This window comes from Peromyscus leucopus, chromosome 7, assembly GCF_004664715.2.
Source record: "Peromyscus leucopus breed LL Stock chromosome 7, UCI_PerLeu_2.1, whole genome shotgun sequence".
Lineage (NCBI taxonomy): Eukaryota > Metazoa > Chordata > Mammalia > Rodentia > Cricetidae > Peromyscus > Peromyscus leucopus.
Window position 1 is genome coordinate 43,008,921 of NC_051069.1, and position 20,827 is coordinate 43,029,747.

The window sequence follows — 20,827 nt, forward strand, 5'->3', positions numbered from 1 at the left end:
CAGAGCTGTGCACAGAGATGAGAGGAGGAAGGGAGTCTAGGCTGTTAAGTCTGGGGGATGACAGATGGGCATTCCCCTGCAGTTATGAGCCTGGGGTTCAGCAGGCTCTTAAGTTGGAAAGCAGACACGGAAATCATGATTATAGCTAGGAATTTCCACTGGAGACACAGGTTTCCTAGGTGGAAATTACCTGGAGAGTGAAGACAGAAGCCGTGGAGGTGTGAGTGTTATCAGATGTCGTTGTTGAGTACCCACCTCAAGTTCTCCTGTATTTTTTTCTTCTGACATTGATTGCCTCTCGCATGCCAGTCATTGTTTCTATGCATTTCCATAAATTTTCTCATCTAATTCTCATATCCAATCTATAAGTAGTAAAAGGATATCTGCATTTTACTAAACGTGGCAGTGAGATTTGATAACTCCCTCAAGGTCACCTAGCTCATAAAGGAATAGCTATAAGCAGAAATCAATAACATCATACATGTCTTGTTTTAGTGTGTCATTTCTATCCAGTATCTAGATGTGCAAGCTCCTACCTTTAGGATTCATACAAAATAATAAGAAGTATAAGGGGAACATTAGTGATGTATCCCATAAAATAGTGCATCAGACCTTCTGTTGTTTTCCCTACACTCTTCCTATTATAGATTCCATGTGGTTGAAAAATTCCACCTGTGTATATTGGAATTAATAACAAAGTTGAGAGGAATTCACAAACAGATGGGCAGGGGGCCTGCACAGGCTGCAGGTAGCGCAGTTAGGTATGAAGTATCTGTGTTGGTGGCTAAGTTTTGACAACTGTTTGAAAACACGCCCCCTTCTTTTCCTACTTGAAGACTATAATTATATATGACAAATGCAAAGTTTTCAGTCATGTCTTCTTTTCTCTCTGGGCCCAAATGTTCCTTCTTCAGACCTTCTTCCTGCTTTTCTATGTCTATGTTCATGTGATTGGCTCAGTTATTATCCTCTGCCCATACATGCCTGGCGTGCATCCTCCCTATGCTGATTGCAAATACAGAGATCATATCTGCATCCCTAGCATTCAGAGCACCTTGTCATTTCTCTTTCTGAATCTGATTGAACATCTCTCTTAGATTATCTTGTGGATAGAGTAACACCACCCCAGCTTCTCTTCTCCATGCCTGCCCAAACAATCACCTCTTTGTAAGGCTTTCTTTGGTGAACTCACTGATAAATGAACTTCTTAAGGAGACTCTGTAGTGTGCTCTGCATTAGAGAATGCTGTTCCAAAATGAAAAGCCATGTCCACTATCTTCTACCTCAGCCTATACCCCATGACCTCCATGCATAGGGCAGAGCCTCCCATTCCCCATATCTTTCAATTCAGGTCTTGGTGGGCAAAGACTTTCCCCTTTCATGAACACAGGAATTCCCAGGTGTGTGTGATTATTCATGCTCATAAAGGGCTTGTAGATAAGCCATCTCCCTTCCTGTTCACCACAAAATGTCTAATAAAGCACACATATGGCTGTGCTTTAGCCCTGCCATTGTGGTCTTCCTTTTGCCAGGAAGATTTTGAGGAGGTGTGTGCAGAACCAATGCAGATTTGGTTCTAAACCATCACTATATGTAATATGAAGGAGCAAAGCTATACAGATACAACGTTGGTCCCATCTTTAGCTGCTATCAGGCTCCCTTTTGGTCAAGGGTAGAATGGCCTGTTAGTGAAGGCATGCATATTTGCATGCATCTTTGTGTGTGTGTGTGTGTGTGTGTGTGTGTGTGTGTGTGTGTGTGTCTATGTGTGCTTGTCACTACATGTGCTTGTCAACACACACACACACACACACACACACACACACACACACACACACACAGCTGTTTCCTCAGGTACAAGCTCCTGGGCCAGAGTTCCCCACTTCTCTAATTCAAGAGATGCTCCACAAATTGTCTTGATAGCTAAATCCCAGATGCTCAGGGGCCAACCCTCATTTTTCTAAGACGGCTGCAAGGTGGTGGGCAGGAAGACTGCTGCAAGGCAGTGGGCAGGAAGACTGCTAGAAGTAGACCTCTTGCTAGGCATGCCCTCTTCTGGCCAGAAAGATCTTAACCCTTCAGGAGTCTCTCAGATAAGTGAAATTTCCTTAAATGAATGTGGGCAAGCAATTCCAGAGCAGTTAAGTCCTTTATCTTTGTCAACACCACACGACTCCTGTCTCAAGAGAGTGGGAAAGAAGCAAAGCAAACGCCTATAGCCTAAGATGGCATGGCACTGCTGGCTTCTATATTTATCCCCCATCAATGTCTTTCAGATCAAATTGGCTGAGTTTTACAAATCAAAAGCTGATTTATTTATTTATATTTTATTTATTTTCTAGCAGCCATCAGCTGCACTCCTGCAAATACTCAGGTTCCAGACATCACGCTGAGAACTCCAAGCATCCAGCTGTGTGCTTTGATTTTGATAGCATCACCCGTAATAGAAGGTCTACATGCAGAACTCAGCTGGCAGGTCCTCAAGCAGGGAACACAGGAAGGGGACCTAGCCAACAGCCCAGTAGCCTCAGAAGCCTCACCTGCCCTGAAAACTGCCACCACTGTCATTAGGGAAAGTCCTGACCTTTCCTAAAAAGTTCACAGGGACGGGCTCCAGGGGAGAATACAAAGGGCTCCTTGTCACAAATATTTTAGGTTGCAACTTCTTTTTTATAGAGAGATAATTTATTCTCCAAAAATTCCCAGATCTGTACTAAAGAAATTTCTTTTTTCTTCTATATACCTTAAAATATTACACTTTATATGTGCATATTCATAAATACTCAAATATATGCATACATTCACTTCCAAATATCAAATTAGTTTTAACATATGGAGGATCTATACTAGATTCGTTGCTGAGATATATGTACATATATATGTTTACACATGCAATAGATAGTTGGTGCCAGTTCACATTTTTATCAAATTCATACTGCTTTAGGATAAATCAGGTTAACAGATTAATTTCGTGAGTGCAGTTTACATTTCTGTCACAAGCAGGGGTTCTGTTAAACAATGAAGCTGTTCCTGGGTGTACCACAGTATAAGTGTAGCCTTGACTCAGATGAAGACCTCAGCTACAGTTAACATCTCTGCATCCAACAGAAAGGGAATTTGCAAGAATTGATTCAAGCAGCTTCCCAAGAATGAGAAGTGCCCATGTTAGCTGAAAACAGAGAGTGGCACACAGGAATTGGCATGAAGACATTGTATTCCTGGCTTGATGGTAACCAGCAGTAACCTGTTGAAGTACGTGTCCTCTTAAAGATGGAAGCCAGCCATTTAGATTGGTTCAGCCAATGTCACTTCCTAAAGTTTGATAGCAAAAGTAATTTTCTCACCAAGTCTTTACAGGCTTATTCCTCAGTTTGCTGCAGGATTAAAATCAGTTTGAAACCTTCCAGAACATTTTCTATGAAAGACAGCTTTTAAATTTGCCCACTCTTGCAGAGATCATCAGATTCTCTTTTTTGTCAGCCCTCTGATCAAGATCTGGAGGAAAATCGTGTGTGTGTGTGTGTGTGTGTGTGTGTGTGTGTGTGTGTGTGTGTGTGTGTGTATAAATGTGTCTTTAACGTTTTGTTCTTAGTTGTGAATTCAGAGATGTTTCTCAAGCCCTTGAGCAGGCTTACCTGGCATATGCAACTACACTTGATTTGTTTTTAAGAAGAAGTGATCCTCAGGAATTGTATTTCTTGTAAATCAAATCCTATTTTAAGTGAAAGGAGTAGAGATACTAATTAAAGGATATATTATGAATCCTTTGTAGAGTTTATTACATTCCTACCAGCAAAGATGATATCTGACCTTCTTTTCATTTCTTACTCGAGATTTTCTTGTCTTGAATTTTTTTTTAATATTAAAAGGTGCCCAAACTTAGTTCAAACCACTAAAATTGGTGGGTGTGCTAGTTCCATTCACTGGGGTCCATAACTATGCACTTATTTCACACCCACACTTCTCCTCCAGGTGTTACGATCTTCCCATCTTATGGAAGAGGGTTCTGACACACAAAGGAGCTGTCATCCAGTATAGTCCATAGGGTGTGGGTTGTGTCCAGCCTCATGGCTGTTCACTTGCAGCCAGGAACAACTGCTTATAGCCTCAGTATCTCTTCAATCATTTTGTTCTGGCCTCATCTGAGGCCCCCAGAAGCTGTTCTGCACCAAAGAGCAGAGCAAACGGAGCTCCTGGGTTCACAGATGGGGTGGTAAAATTCTTATAACCTAAAATAATAGTAATCCTATTGTAAATTTTATCGTACCCAAGAATAAATGTGTCAGGTGGACAGCGGAAGTTATTGGAGGGGATACAGCTGCCTCTTTGCTTGATATTTTTATGTTATGTATACTATAAATCATTCATCACCAATACCATGTTGTGCAAACATGTTTAATGTTCGTAGTCTCAGTCTACTGCACCTATTTCAATATGAATTGTGTCATAGCCAGTTTGACCCCCTAATCTTGTCCAGCTGAGCATCAAGGCCACAGACATGCCCCGCTTCTGTGTTCTACATTGCAATGATCTGTGCTCTTGGATTCCAGGGCTACACTGGGTGCTCAGGCAGACCCTGACCCTGGAGGCACAGTGGCACTCATTATCTTCCTACTTAACTTTTGTTTCTGGTTTTGATCACTTCCTTCATTCCCACCTTAAAATGCTCCTTCTAGCTCCTTCCAGTTGATACTCAGAACCTTCCCTCTACTGTGGTGTTTCCATGGGCTTTCTCCCCCAGGGCTTCCTCCAGTCTAAACACCACCTGTGCAGGCTCACTTACTATCAAAAGTGTGGATTCCAGTTCACTTGATTTTAAAGCAGATGTCCTAAAACCTGGTCTGAGCCTTGCAAAAACACCCTGATGTAGACTGAGGCGTGGGAAGTATCAGTAGTTCAAATGCTTCTCTAGTCCTTGCCTGGCACTGCTAAATCCTGTGTTGGCATTAAATTTTTAAAATAATTCCTCTGAACTTCTGATGCTGGAATTCTGGGTTCTATATTTTTCCAGTTTCTGTGGTCCATTGATTTGATCTCAGCTGCTATAGATACCGTAAAAATATTAAGCAAAGAGACAGCTGTATCTCCTGCAATAGCTACAGCTGTCCTCCTGATGAATTTATTCTTGGATATGATAAAAATTATAACATGGTTGTTATTATTTTCAGTTAAAAGAGTTTTACTGCCCAATCTGTGAACTCAGGAGCTTGGGTTGGCTCTGCCTTGCAGCAGGCCTTTGAGCTCAGTAATCGGACTAGTGAGAAGCTCCCATGGGGCTTTGGGAGGGGAAGATCATGCATCTAGCTTGATTCAGTATTCTTCATTTTGGTGCTTTGGTTGTCACATTGCTTAATAAGGTAGATGTACTCCTGAAAAGTTGGCTGGAAAACATTACCTGTGAGATAATTCATTCCTACTCATTGAGCTACAGTTTCAAATTAAACACACTCCTCTGAGGAAATAATTGGCTGCAAGACTAGATATAAATTATACTAAATGCTTCAGAAGCCTTCTAAAGTCACCTATTTAAAGAAAATCTTTTCCTAAACCACTAATCAGAATTACAATTTTTTTAAGTCAGAAAATAAAAATATCATATGAAAGACAAATGTCAGAAGTCACCCAGCCTTAGAGATAGAGCTACCTGAGGGCCGGGGAACCATGCGTAGTCCTGGGATTGTTTTGATTGAATTCTAACCTGTTGAATCATTGGATCATTGAATAACTGTAAATGCTCAACCCAATCAATCATTGTATCAATAAGTGATTGACAAATTTCAAATCAAGTGAACTAGTTTTCGAGATGCATTGAGAGCCAGAGATAACTATGACCTGGTCCCTATTGTTTAAGAAGTTCAACTGCATTGAAAAAAAAAGAAGCCATAGAGTGTCCCATGGTTGTTGGAAAACAGCATTAGAGATACATGTTCAGTGACAGTACAAAATAATTCCCAGGTAAAACTATGAAAAGTCCTCCACTCAGGAGACACTGGTTCCCTACATATTGGTGAAGGCCACATAGCTATGCCTTCACCAGTCCCTCTAGAGAATTGTCCTGCAGGATGTCTTCGTCTTAGCACATAAATGATGAGCTAATGGAACCACCAATGTCCTTTAAACCCTTTAGATTCATTATTTTATTATTTCAAAGATTTTGAATTCAACTTGCAGCAGGGATGGAGAACATTCAGAGACATCAACAAGTGAAAATAAAGGGCATATGCTAATGTCCCTGGGATGCTGCACAAGACACAAAAATTTAGGTATAACAAACAATCCCATTTAATTATCTCACAGTTATGGGTGACTTGATACATGAATCAAGCCCTTGCTTAGTCTAGGCTCTCTCTAACAACTGCAGGAAGGGCTATTCTCTGTTCCCCTTGCTTTATTGTCTTTTGGCAATCCTTGACATGGCCTAGCTCAGGGAAGCGTCATACCTGTCACTGTACCATCTTCTCCCCATATGCCTTAATACTGCCACCATCTAGCACTGTGCCTCAGCTTAATTACTTTCTAAATTCTTCATTTCCAGGCAAGGACTGCTGGCTCATGTGTGTGATCCCAGCACTGGAGGGACTAAGTTAGGAGGGTTGCCACAGTTTGAGGCCAGTCTACAATACAAAGGGAAAACCTCCCTCCAAACAACAACAAAAAAAAAAAAAAAAAAAAAAAAAGGAAGGAAAGAAGGGAGCAAAAGAAGGAGACCCCAAGTACAGTAATGTTTGACTGATAATTCGGTCTTAAGCATACCGTTTTGGGGAGTGAGGGATAGTTCATCTCAAATTATAGAAATTTCATGGCAAATTAGAATTTGAAATAGAGGTGTGATGTGATTGACCTAGGTTAATAGGTGACAAGAGCAGTCTAGGAAGATGGGATCATCACATGTGTCTAAGACAAAAAGCAGCAGAGCTTGATTATAGTCACAGCAGGAGAGGCCCACAGGATGGCTCCGTGGGTAAAGTTCTTATCAGATGAACATGAGTTTGTATCTCTGACACCCACATAAAATCTTGATAGCTGTGGTAGGCAGAGAAAAGGTATCCCTGAAACTACATGGCTACCTGGGCATCTGGGATATGCAAACTCTGGTTTTCTCAAGTGACCTAGCTATAATACATATGGGGGAGGATGACTGAGGAAGACATCTGCCATCAACTTCTGACCTCTACATACTTGGACACAACACACGTACACATTCCTCCACTCAGATCTCTCTCTCTCTCTCTCTCTCTCTCTCTCTCTCTCTCTCTCTCTCTCTCTCACACACACACACACACACACAACACACACACACACACCTTTAATAAAAGTGCTATAGTGCTATGGAGGCCTGGAGAGATGGCTCAGCAGTTAAGAGCATGTACTTCTCTTGCAAAGGACCCAGTTTCAGTTCCCAGCACTGCATTTGTTGGTGCACCTGGAAGTCCAGTTCCAATGGATCTGACACATTCTTCTGGACTTTATGCATACCAGCATTTGTGTATGCACATGATCACCTCATCTACAGACAATTAAAATAAAACAAAATAAAATTTTAAGAATCATGATAGCATTAGGGGATGGATTGTGGGAGTCCAGCTCTGACCTGCTCCCACCACACAAAGGGTTCTTGGGTGGAGGAGAAAGGAATGAAAAAACATTAGATGACAGCGAGGGGAAAGACAGAGACACAGGATAGCTTGGGGGGGGGGCTAGATCAATACCCAACAGCCCAGAGCTTTATTCAAAAGGGCTTTTTACAATGCACCAAGGGGGAGAGGCAGAAAACTTCCTCCTTGCAAGATCAAAGCAATAACGTACAGCTAAGTGTAGACCCTTCCAGACACCTGGTAAACATGTCCGTGGCCAAATCATCTCCTTATGCAGCCCTGCTGGGTAAAACAAGCCCAGATTCTCTGACCCTGAGTGAGTTCTCACTAGGAAACCTCCGTGGGTCTCCACAACGGATGATGGCAATGATGAGAGCACCCGGTACCTATGGGGAGCTGATCCCAGGCCTCTCACTCTCCCCACGGCAACTGCCTCTCACAGCAGTGCTGCAGGTGCATGGTAGTACTCTGGATTGTTCTGAAGAAGAACTGGTAGTGCAGAGAAGTCAGCAGACTCACCAGATCATGAATCTAGATGGTAGAGAATTAGTTTCATGTGAATCAAAACTTCTGTTCTTTACAAAGGCGGTCTGTCACTTTCTTCTGCACACCAAATCAAGATAATCTCTGGTGTGTAATAGGCTCCTGGGGCGGGGGGGGGGGGGGGGGGGGAAGCAGCTTTTATAGTAAGGCACAGGCATATGTACAATGTAAAAGAAAATAGGGATCCACTTGTGGTTTCTGAAGAGTTGTGCCATGAAGAGGGAGATATTTTAGGATGAAGAGTGTCATTTTCACCCAAGGATGCATTTTCTTTAGAAGAGAAAGCCAACTTATAGATGAGTAGTTATTGATCACGAAGAGACTCTTTCTACTGGCTTTTATCAAGCGGCTTGCCACTTTCCGTCTTAAGATGGCTAGAGCAATTTAGAAAATGTGCTCAGTTAAACTGTTTTTGTTTTTCCCCCTCCTGGATTCTTTCTAAGTTCTTCACGCTAGCAATAAATCACTGATCAGTTCACTGCCAGAGTGCAAATGCTGCTACAAGAAATCTTGATTTTTGTTTTTACATGCTAAAACTTTGTCTTTTGGTTTAGTGTGCTCTGTTCATTTGTCTGAGCGGCACCAGTGGGTACATCAGTTCTGGTGCTGTAGAGTTTAGCTTACTGTGTGTGATATTTCCACCTTTCTCCCATTTTTTTCCACTTAGACCCTAGTAAAGAAAACGTCCTACTAAGAGAAAGCTGAAAACAATGAGGAAGTAAAATTTATAAAGCTCTTTAACAGAGATGAGCAACTTTTCACAGGCCTTGCCTAGTCAGAAAAATGTATATTCTGGGAATCAATGAAATTATGTGGGTTCTTTATGGTTTCTCACTTTGTCTGAGGACTTATGATGACAAAATAAAGTCTCATTGGGTTCTGTATGACTTTCACATACTAAATATTTGGATCAGTAAAGAGCATATGCCTCCCCCAAATCCTAAGCCATCTGCTTCCTTCCTTATACACCACCTGGCAAGAATAGATGAATTTTCATGGTCATTCATAGCCCCACATTCTTACAGACTACATGATGAGTTTTCAGTGTCAATGACCATTTACTAGCTTGCACGTCAGCTCATGACTGCACTCCTTTCAAATGTTCTTCCTTTTGGATGTCCACAGAGTAAGTTAATCACAATTGTGCTTCTGCAAATCTCAGTGTGATCACAACAAACATCTGGATCATAGATTTGGATCAAATAAATAAATAAATAAATAAATAAATAAATAAATAAATACAACCACACAGACTTCAGTTGGAGAAAGCAAGTGCCCAGAAGAACACACCCCTTCTTGTTTCTCTGTCTTGGTGGTGGACTACCTGGCCCTAAGAGATCTAAGGTCCCACCAATCATTGCAATGGCACTGGAGCTCAGTCCAGAAACAGCTGTCCAAAGCTAATTTATTTCCTAATGCTGAGGCACTGTTAATTTATAAATTACACTGGTAATTCGAGCTATTATTAATTTCAGATGGTGTAGGGCAAGCCTAATTAAAATATGACACCAATTGCCACACATATGTACCAAGGACTACCATTTAAAATTAATGGGAATATTAAGTGTGACACTGGTCTCTGAGATGCTTTGCACAGTAATTATAGCACTCTCTCGCGAAAAGATCTGACAAATGTTGGCCTGCAATTGGTAGTAAATAAACAACAGCCATGTAAGAGGAATCACAACTTTTTTACTAGAATCCCTTCTCATTTCCTCTAGCTTTCCTCAAACCAAGGTCCTACAGAGTGTGTTAATCTGAAACCATAATACTGACTCAGAAGTTTCTTCTAGAAACTGTGAATCTTTGGGGGTTCTACTTGATGGTTTTCTGTGCTGGGCTGTGAGCCCTGTTTTCTACTTAATCAGTATACCCTTGCTTATTCTTGTGAATTAGATGTTCTCCATGGTGTTTTTTTTTTTGTTTTTTGTTTTGTTTTGTTTTTGTTAGTTTGTTTGTTTTTTGTTTGTTTGTTTGTTTTATAAGAGATGTTGGCCCTTCTTTTCCCCTTGAAAATGAATAGAATGAAGAAAATGTTGGTACCCATGAAGTACAGATTGTGCAAGCCTAAATATGTGTAGATGAGTGCTCTGAGTTGGTATGATGTTGCTGGATGGTTGCAAAAACTTAGTGTCTTAGGGTTTTTATTGCTGTGAAGAGACACCATGACCATGGCAATGCTTATAAAGCAAACATATAATCAGGGTGGCTTGCTTACAGTTTCAGAGGTTCTATCCATTATCATCATGACAGGGAGCATGGTGGTGTGCAGGCAGATGTGGTGCTGGAGCTGAGAGTGCTACATCTTGCAGGCAACAGGATGTTGACTGATAGTCACACTGAGGGAAGCTTGAGCAAAAGAAATCTCAAAGCCCACCCCCAAGCATGGCTAAAATTTGCAGCACAGTGGACAGTAATGGCTTTTTCTTACAACATAATGGGATGTGTTTATTTTTCTATTATTGCTGCTACTGTTGCTATTTTTAAACATTCAGAAATCTGATTTCATACCTCTAGTGAAAAATCACTACTAATAATAAGACCGTATCCATACCACATTCCACACACGATGTATAGTCATGAGCATTCAGTCATGTAAAGACAAAGCCTTCCCTACTCCATGCTCCTACTCTTTCAGACATGGTCTCCAATACCCAAGGCGGGCCTCAGGCTCACCAAGTTGCCTAGACCTTGCACACCTGAACTTGTCTCCACCTCCCTACTGCTAGGATGACAATCATGTATAAGGGAGTGTGTGTGTGTGTGTGTGTCTGTAACCATTCTGGAGTACCTTCAATTGACTCATGTTCAGGATTGTATTATGCAGTTCAGCATCCAAGACTCACTTTAAATGGTGCCTGGAGGTCAGAAAGAGTTAAGATGCCTACTCCAATTCCAGAGCTGAACCATGTGGTGAGATCCCAGCAGTGTAAATGTCAAAATTATTATTGATCACTTATGAAGAACCAGTTAATTCTCTCCATACATGAGTTCAGTGGAGAAACACCACAGTTAAAACACTGGGGAGCCAAGGAAAAGAGGGTGTGAATTGGGGGTGGGGGTCAGAAATAGGGAAGAGAGAATCTCTAGAGTTCCTAAGGATTTGAGCTGACACAGGGACATCTCCAGATGTAACCAGCTCCTATTTTGTTCTCTCTCTCTCTGTCTCTCTCTCTCTGTCTCTCTCTCTCTCTCTCTCTCTCTCTCTCTCTCTCTCTCTCTCTCTCTCTCTCTCTCTCTCTCTCTCTGAGGACTGAACCCAGGGCCCACACTCTACCCCTGAGCTAAATCCCCAAGCCCTCTACTGTGTTTTCCAATGAGTGTCTTCGGTCTTTTCCCCCAGTTTACTATACTGCACTCTTTTTCCTGCAGCTGTCGGCTTTGTGAGTGAAGATGAGTACCTGGAAATTCAGGGCATCACTCGGGAGCAGTCAGGGGACTACGAGTGCAGTGCTTCCAATGATGTGGCGGCACCAGTGGTACGGAGAGTGAAGGTCACCGTGAACTGTGAGTGGCCTTGCCAGCCCCCTCCCCGTGAGTGTGTGAGGCTGGCCTCTTATCAGGACTGCAGCTATAAACCAGCCTTCAGAGTGACAGAGAAGATCCAGGGTCACTTTCTGTTCTCTGCTTCCAAGAGCTAAGAAGCCAAAGTCATGTTTTATTTTCTTTTTCTTTTTTTCCCACAGATTCAGTGTCACCCTTCTTTTTGAAAGCAGCTGACAGTAACTTTATAGAACACCAAACTTCCATACATAGCTCACAAATCAATAAACGGCACTGAATACCTGCTTCGTATAAATGTATTTCAAAAAAGTTTTCCTGTACTTTATTCATGTGACACAGTGACAACCTTCCTAGTCAGATACTTCCAGTGGGACGGAGAAACCTGAGCTAGAACAAATACCACCCCTGTGTGTGTAATATTTTTGTATCTCTTTGTATCTTATGTATTTGTAATGAAGATGCAAAGTATATACTGATGCAAGTTTTAGAGGGTATATCTCAAAATTTTATTTTTAACTAATAGATGCAAAATTCAAAACATTTGAAGGCCGGTGCTGTGAAAACTTCATTCAACCTTTGTGAGCCTTCTGAATTCTCCCTGACATTGACTCCCTATGACTTGTGGAAGGTTTTTGCTTGTCACAGAATATAACCCAAGCCCTAGACCAGCAGCACAGAAGCCTCAGCCCTTCAACATGGGCAGGATGGGGGAGGGGAAGGATACTGTGTGTAGATTAATACTCAGTGTTTACTGTTTTGATTTGTGCTCCAGTTTGAATCTAGATAAAATGAAACACTTTAAGTAGTAAAGGTTAAACAATGCTACCATGTTTTCCTATTATTGAAACTCTATTTTTAAGGGAACTTAAGACGATTTGCAATTGTTGACAATGAATGTAAGTTGTAAAACAAATGGGGAAGCAAAGGAAAAAATGTAGCATGGAAATTAGTAAAAGGGAGGAACTCAACCTTTGAAATGTGAAACATAAAGCAGCAGGCTGCTGAGTTAATGTCTAGAATCTGCCTTTACAATTAATGCAAAGGAAACGTCACAGGCTCTAAGATGTACATCATCCAGAAGACAAAAGCAGGTGCTTTTCTGAGGAAAAACATTTCTTTTCCTGGTGTGGTGAGCCCAGAGAGAATCCTCTCCACTGTCAGATACAGTCAACACGTCCTGTACAATGCCCTGGCATCCAACAGAACAGTGATTTTGGAGTGGTTGTTGTATAACACCCATCAGTGCAGACTGCTGGAATGCCACAGGTAGCTGAGTGAAAACTTCAAATGAACGCAGACCAAGCAAAGAGGTCTAGTTTAGCATGGGATCCATTTCAGAATGCCCACGGGAAGGACTGGTCTGTACATCCTTCAGGCAATTCTCCATGAATATTATTAGTTATAAGTGAGTTTTAGATGGGAATTGAATAGCTTGAAGTCCTACACTTTTGCAAGACCTGGTGTGCAGAAATTCTATGAGGATGATTAAAGGTGCTGACTGCCATCCCGTGGAGTATAAGGCTGATGGGTGGGTGTCAGCCTATGAAAGTTAAAAGGCTTAAACAGGCACTGTGCCTCAAGAGCTCACCACTCTACCTCAGCACAGAGAAGAGAGGCAATGCATGCTGAAAGACAATGTCTTCCTTTAGAATGGCATTGAGACCACTTTTATTCTTGGGAACAGTCCATACAGCAGTTTGGTGATACAGATAAGCAGAGTAGGGCAGCGAATATGAGGTAAAATTCATGAATGAGGCATTTTGTTTTTGTTTTTGTTTTTCATTTTCAAAAATACCCTTAAATGGCATGGCCCATCTTCTTCCTGCAGACCCACCATACATCTCAGAAGCTAAGGGTACAGGTGTCCCCGTGGGGCAGAAGGGGACGCTGCAGTGTGAAGCCTCAGCAGTCCCTTCAGCAGAATTCCAGTGGTTCAAGGATGACAAGAGGTACGGTGCTCGGTCCTCCCCTCCTTATTAACCTCCCTTCCAGACTCCTGATAGCAGATCATCTCAATCTAATCTTTGGAAATCCTCTCCTGACATCCGATGGAGGTGCGATGTGCAAACAAGCTTTTTCTAAATTAAGGAAAGTTCAGCCAGGCTTTCAATGTCATCTTCAGTGTTATCACTTGCCAGCCAGTGGGCCTGAAAGGTGATATAATTTAGCCAGGCAAAAATCAGAAAATAAAAGCCATCAACAACAGTGTGAGCCCCACGATTTTTTTTTTTAAGAAGCTATGAAAACAACACGTTCTGCAGGAAGCTATTTTTAACATTTTCTCAGACCTAAGAAATTCTATCTGCCTCTGGGAGGGACTCTCAAGTTGTCTTCCCATCATAGGTCTCCACATCCCTCCCTGAGGTTATCAGTACCACTGTGTATGAGTCCACGACCCTCTTGTACCCTCCCTTTGTGTGCAAGTTGTCCTTTCTCTGTAGGAGAAAAGAGTTAGGACTGTTCCCTTTCCTTCCCATTGTCACAGCCGTCACAGGGACATTTGTTGTGAGTCAGTGAAGATGATCATTTCGAGGAGTTATCAAATTGCATGTCAGCGCAGGGGTCAGCGGCTCAGCACAGCCAGGCAATATGACAATTACCACTATCAAAGAGCTATTTGAAGGTGAATGAACAGCAACTAAATGTGTAAGCCCTGTCTGTGTTCAAAATATTTTCATAAAAGTAGAGGCGAGGAGGCAGTGCTGGAGGTGTGACAAAGTCCTGTGAGATCTGTGGAGAGATGAGCAAAGATTGGAGGAGGCCGAGTATGGAAAACCACAGAGTCGGAGAAGGCCAGGGGAGACATCGTAGCAAAGCATTGTCGTGATGCAGAGGTTGTGTTCACTACACTGTTTTCTTCCCTCATGCAGTAACCAAGGCCTTAAACGTCTCCTAGTTCCTCCGCCAACAAACTAAATTTTATTTAGAACCCAGTCACATCATCATAAAAATCCACATCCAGTGAGGGACACATCCTGACAGCCTCTAGTAAGGTGCGGTGTAGGCAGCCACCATTTTATCAATGGAAGAACTGACAGAGGAAGAGGTGCACAAACTCACTGAAGTAAGAAATAGAGCTGGCTGCTTCCTTCATTCAAGAAATCAGAAATCCTTCTTTCACACCACCCTTCTTACTGTAATAAAGAGAAACTGAGGCTGAGAGTTCCAGGATCTAGACAACCCACACATCACACACATCACACATGTCACACACCACACACACATACACATACATACACACATACACACACACACACTCATACACACATAACCTCTGTTTCTGAACAACGTTTAAGTCTCAGTGAAAATAATCCACTGCACTCCATTATTCAAAATTCTTGGTAGAAAAAGTATAGAAACAAAATATAACAGCACAATGAGGTCTCAACATGTATGAAGAAAAGGGGACAAAAATGTACACTGAGGCAAAGGAAGGGAGAGCTGTCTTTTGGGGCATCACCAGTCCAGGCCGGGGCCGCCATCTATGTCATCATCTACTCACAAGAGAAAGGAAGACAGTGCCCCAGTGCTTGCTGCTGGTTCGGGCAGCTTGGTGGCCCCTTTAAGACCCTTTTATAGCTGCCTCTTTGCTCCTTCCCATTGATTTTCCTATGTTCACTCCACTCATTTGCCCATGTATTCATTTCTGGTGTTCTCCCATTGAGTAGGTTTCTCTGTCCTCCCAGCAACCAGCATGCCAAGAACATTTCTCGCCCGTGGTCCTTGCCACAGCTTTTCTCCTTTGTGCCACTGAGGCTACAAAGCAGCCGTGGCCTCAGCTCTCAGAGGGCATATGACATCTGTCCCAGTAAATGACAACTGAAGCCCATTTCACTTTCACTGACATGAGCGGAATTCAGCAATAAAGAGAAGAGTCTTAGGTGGGAACAAGCAGGTGTTCAGACATCTTTGCGGGCTTCACCCTACTGCTGCATTCACTTCCTTGTCCTGTGTCTGCTGTCAGTCAAAGGGAGAGGAGATGGAATTCTACTCTTAGAAAACCCTGCCCAACTAACAGGGACAGTAGCCACTGAAAGGTCTCCAGCTTCATTAAGAAACCTAAGACCTGTAGCGGTAGCAAGTGGGGGATCTTTGAATGCCTGAGGAGGGGGATGTGTGTCATCTCGGGAGTGTAAAGTGATGCAGAACTCTGCTGGCCACCCTGCACTGTGTTTAGCCTCTTCCCACCATGGAGCCAAACTCCAATTCACAGCTCGGTTCTGATGTGAAGACATCTCCCCTTATGGAGAATACTGCCAGAGCAGGAGTGGGATCCACACCCATACTAGCTCACAGAAGCATCCTCATGGTGGGTTGCAGAGCCTTGGACAACATCCCTTACAAGATTCACTTCTATATAATGTTGGAGATAGAACAGTGGCCTCTGTTCTCAGAGCAGAGGGCTTCATGCCACCCCACAGAGCCAAAGGGCATTTCAGTGAGGACAGTGGCCTACACCAGTTTACTGTCCTTAGTCTTTGAGAAAGGAAGACACACACAGGGAAATATCTGTACTACAAAGCAAAAGGAGTCCTGCCAGCCCATCAGCTGACTTCTCCAGAAGATAACATGGCCAGGGAAGACTGATCCCAAGATATTCTGTCCTGATTGCTCTTCCCAAATCCTGTGGAAACATATAGTTCTGTTAAGAAGAATGAATAGCCGGGCGTTGGTGGCGCACGCCTTTAATCCCAGCACTCGGGAGGCAGAGGCAGGCGGATCTCTGTGAGTTCGAGGCCAGCCTGGGCTACCAAGTGAGCTCCAGCTCCAGGAGAGGTGCAAAGCTACACAGAGAAACCCTGTCTCGAAAAACCAAAAAAAAAAAAAAAAAAAAAAAAAAAAAAGAAGAAGAATGAATAATTATCATGATGGTATCATGGTAGGGGGGTGAGGATATCATTAATTCTAGACTCTATGTCCATCCTATGAGAGAAATTGACAGTGTGTTTTTTCCCTCCCCGATCCCCCTTCCCTTTTCTCTTGCTTTTTTGCCCAGACTGGTTGAAGGAAAGAAGGGAGTCAAAGTGGAAAACAGACCTTTCCTCTCAAAGCTTATCTTTTTCAACGTCTCTGAACACGACTACGGGAACTACACGTGTGTGGCCTCCAACAAGTTGGGCCATACCAATGCCAGCATCATGCTATTTGGTGAGACTCTGCCCTGAGATGGGTAACAAGGCAGTGTGAAGTGAGGAAGGAGGAAAAGAAAAGGACTGGAAGTAAGCAAGGTACAGCAAGTGAAAGAATAGAAAAGGAGAAAGAGAGAGAGAGAGAAACTCATACATGTAAGAACATAGGTATCAGAAGTGGGAATGACAGAAAAAAAAAATGGAGTGTTCATTTACCTAAAATGATGAAAGTCCTGAAACCAGAGAAAAAGGTAGCTTTTAGATGCCAAAAATGACATTTTTCCCCTCAGTGATGTCTCCAGAACTGACTCAGAGATTATAATTGGACAAAATAGTTAAGATCTCAGAGAGGAGCTTTTACAGCTTCAGTCCTTTGCCCACTGGGCTAAATAATATGTTCCTTTTTCTGAAACTTTTCCAGCCATTGGCACATAAGAAAATATGAATGACATTCATAAGAGCCAAATCACAGTCCTTGGAATCCTTAATAATATTCATTTCAGAGATGGGCAGATAAAGAAGACAGAAAATGGGATTTTTCCAAGTTCTCTATTTGTGTCAATGGCTGGTAAAGACATTTGCCCATCCTTGGCATCATCTTGAAGATCTCATGTCATTGTGCATGCACCAGTTCCTTAACTCTTTATTGAGGGACTAAGTTTATAAAGCAATTTTTTTCTGCCCTCATTTCATACCTAGCCACTGTATTTGTGGCAGAAGCAGTCAGCAAGCTTTGTGGAAAGCACTGTATGTCTACACCCTGTGAGCAATGTCTACCCAGGAGTGAGCATACATGACTATCTACCATCAGGAAGGACTTCAGATGTCTGCCAATGGCTTTAAAGCCTTAATGTGTACAGATACCTTCTATGGGCCATAGGATTCATTCCTGGTTGTCTTTTGAGCACATTTCTCCATACCTCACCACGTTCAATGACTGTCAAATTTCCCAATCAGTTTCTCCCATTCCCTGTATTAAAGATACACCTGAATGCGGTACGAAGGGAAAAGAAAGATTTGAATATGCACTCTTGTTAGAGAACTCCAAGGCAATCTCACATCTTCAACGGCTCCACTCTCCATTCTACCCCTGCCACATATCCTTGGTGCTAACAACACACACTCTGAGGTACCATTTCTGTTTCCCAGTTACACCTTTCCAACCTCCTACTCAGCATATAAAATGCAGCCCAGCCTTAGCTGAGGAGGTTGGAAAAGGGAAGGCTGTATTTGATCCCAGAACACACAGCTGAGAAGGGGCAAGCTGTGACTAGAGTGACTGAGATGCTTAGGCCCTCACCAAACATAGTCTTAAGCATTCTCTCATGTACAGGGATAGCCATGTGCCTCTCTTGTGCATGGACAGCATTAGAAGTCCCTTCTGTGCATGGGAATAATCATAAGAATTCTCTCATGTACAGAGATAGTCGTAAGTGTCCCTTTTATCTATCAGGCCTTTGGGGTTTATAAGAGGTATCTGTATGCACAAAGCGTAGGATTAGGAAGGGGCAGGCCCATTCTCCTTTGCCTTGAAAATCTAATGCTTATCCACAGCGTTTCCCTCAGCACCTTCCCGCATCCTGTTCTTTGGCCACAGCCACGCCCATTCTTTCAAATAGTCTTCCCTCTCCTTGAAACTCCTCTCTGCTCTAAGATGGAGAGAGAAAGGGCTTTGCCATTGGTTTTTCTCAGCAGACCCATGTATGGCAATTACAGCCTTGTTTCCCCTCCCTTCCCACAACCGAGAAGAGAGCATAGCCCCTCTGACTCCTTTGGGATATTTTTGTCATTGCCATCGTCCTAAATTCTAGGGTTTGCTAAATGTCCATTATGAACTAATAGCTCCTTTGCAAATAAGTGGAAGAGGCCTGAGTAAACTACAGATAAATGGAGTACAGGTGGAGATGCTCCCTAATGGAGGAGGTCTCAGAGCTGGAACATACAAAATTTCTAGGAGGGAGAGGCAAACATGCAATCCCTTTCAAATTTAGAGAATTAGAAATCAATCTCATCTGTTAGTTTCATTTGCAAGACTATTCCTGAGGAGCCTGCCACAGAAGATCTGCATGGGCACCATTCTTCCATGGAGCTGATGAAATCCCAATTATGTTTAAGATGAGCATTTTCAACCCCATCTCTAGCCAGGTCTAGTTCAGACATTATGTTCTCTTCCAAATTCATAATTGGTAGTCATTATTAGTGAAGTTCATTGACAAATACAAATTTACTAGGGAATGTTCTGTGTCATTTTCAGCAAGAGCCACCAAGCAGAGTAGGCAGATTGGACAGTAGCACTTACTTTTGTGAATACAGAGCATCCGTGATTAAATTTTTCTCCAGTGTCATTGCAGAAAGCCAGCTAAATGATTGTCATTTTGCCTTCAACTTCCATGTAAATCATAACAGGGTATCCTTTCCATGTCACACTGAAAAGTGAGAGATTCTGGTTTAAGAAACTCCTGTTAAGTTTGTATCTTGGGAAATGTAAGTCTTATAGGAACAGGGAAGACCTTGCCATTAACAACCAATAAGGCTCTGAGCATCTAGACTCTGGGACCGTAGAGCTGGTCATAGAATTCCGGGACTGATGCTTCTGTATTCCTGAACCACAGCAGTTCAAAGTGGCCCCAAAGAAATCCAGATCATGGTACCATGAGGTGAGAAATTGCTAGATTTAGTCTCTATCTGTAAGACAATGGGATGAAGATGTAGTAGGAAAACTTTCACTCGGAAAGGAGCTTTGGTCCTTTGTTTATAGTCAGTTAGTTTCCGAGCACAGCAGAAGCAAAGACTGAATCCATCTGCACTAGAAAATTCATGGAGTGGCCCTCTGCCTTGCTTCCTACCATCCCACCCCTGTTAAGGGACAGAAAGCATTTCAATGTTCGTCTTGCTGCTCCTTGTCCTATGGCTTTTGGTTTGTGTCTTCCTTTATTTACCCTTTCCTCTAGAAATGCTTGTGAAAGGCAGTATACAAACTATATATGAAAAATATATAGCGACTGTATATAATATATGTGTTTGTTTTCATTTTTCTCTCCTGTATGTCCCCCACCCGATTTAGAACTAAATGAGCCTACAAGCTCAACTTTATTGCAAGGTCAGTATTCCCCTTGCCTTCTGCTTTCCTTCCCTTCTCCTTGATCCTAAAGTCCTCATGCCCTCCCTCTCCTTCACCCTATCCCTGGTGTTGATGTCCTGATATTCCTAGCAGTAACGTTGCCTAGAATGTGGCAGTGAATTGCTGTTAAAGGAGGCTCCTGGGAGCTGGTAAAATGCCACGGAAGTCTTTTCCTCTGCTCATCCCCTGCATACACTGTCTAGGAGAGCTGAGATTAGTAAGGCAAATAAAGCATCATTAAAATGCCAAACCCAGAGACCAGCATAAGGACAAAGATTTGAGAAACTGAATTTGAACCAATGAGAACACGATACAACCGCTGACCGCAGCACAGCCTGGTACAATGGTACCCGAGCTTGTACATGAAGAGTCCTGTTGATGTCCCTTGGCAGCAGACTCAGACAATTCTCATGGCAATTCAAACAGTCCAAGAAACCTGTCACCATCACCTGGTCCACAGGTTTTCCAAGGATCCAGGTTGAGGCGCCAGAGAACTGCAGCTCACAGCTGACCTTTAGGAGGCCACAGTTTTTAGATGAGTCATATAACCTCATTTGGACTTCATTCTGTCTTCTATGAAGAGTAATCTGCCCTTCAAAGTTGTTCCAGTGTCCAACATGTAAAAGACTCTGAAGCACATCATTGCATGTTGAGTCTCCAGATACAGGCTAAAAGACAGGGACTTCCTCCATATATCCATTCCTTTTCAGTTTCTTCTCACCAGTCCCTTAACCTGGACTTCCACTCTCATCTCTTACCCATTTATGATTTGTATCACTCTTGCCACTCTATGGATGCTTGTTGTCTCATCTCATTTCCTCTGGGTCCACTCATGTTGTGTGAGTGATATATTACAAAGTTATCACCACGTGCCACTGTCCTCTTCTAGAGAAGAGTAGTTTTGTTTGCTTCCCTGTGTTTTTTATTATGCAGGA

General features: G+C 42.6%; 1 protein-coding gene across 1 annotated transcript in view; it reads left to right on the forward strand.

The window, feature by feature from the left end:
- Ntm (neurotrimin) overlaps positions 1–20,827 on the forward strand; it is a 982,570-nt gene that overhangs the window by 951,135 nt on the left and 10,608 nt on the right. Inside the window, 4 exon segments of the mRNA XM_028883058.2 lie at positions 11,511–11,645; positions 13,471–13,591; positions 16,639–16,790; positions 19,836–19,871. Of these exon segments, the coding sequence (XP_028738891.1) occupies positions 11,511–11,645; positions 13,471–13,591; positions 16,639–16,790; positions 19,836–19,871 (444 nt within the window).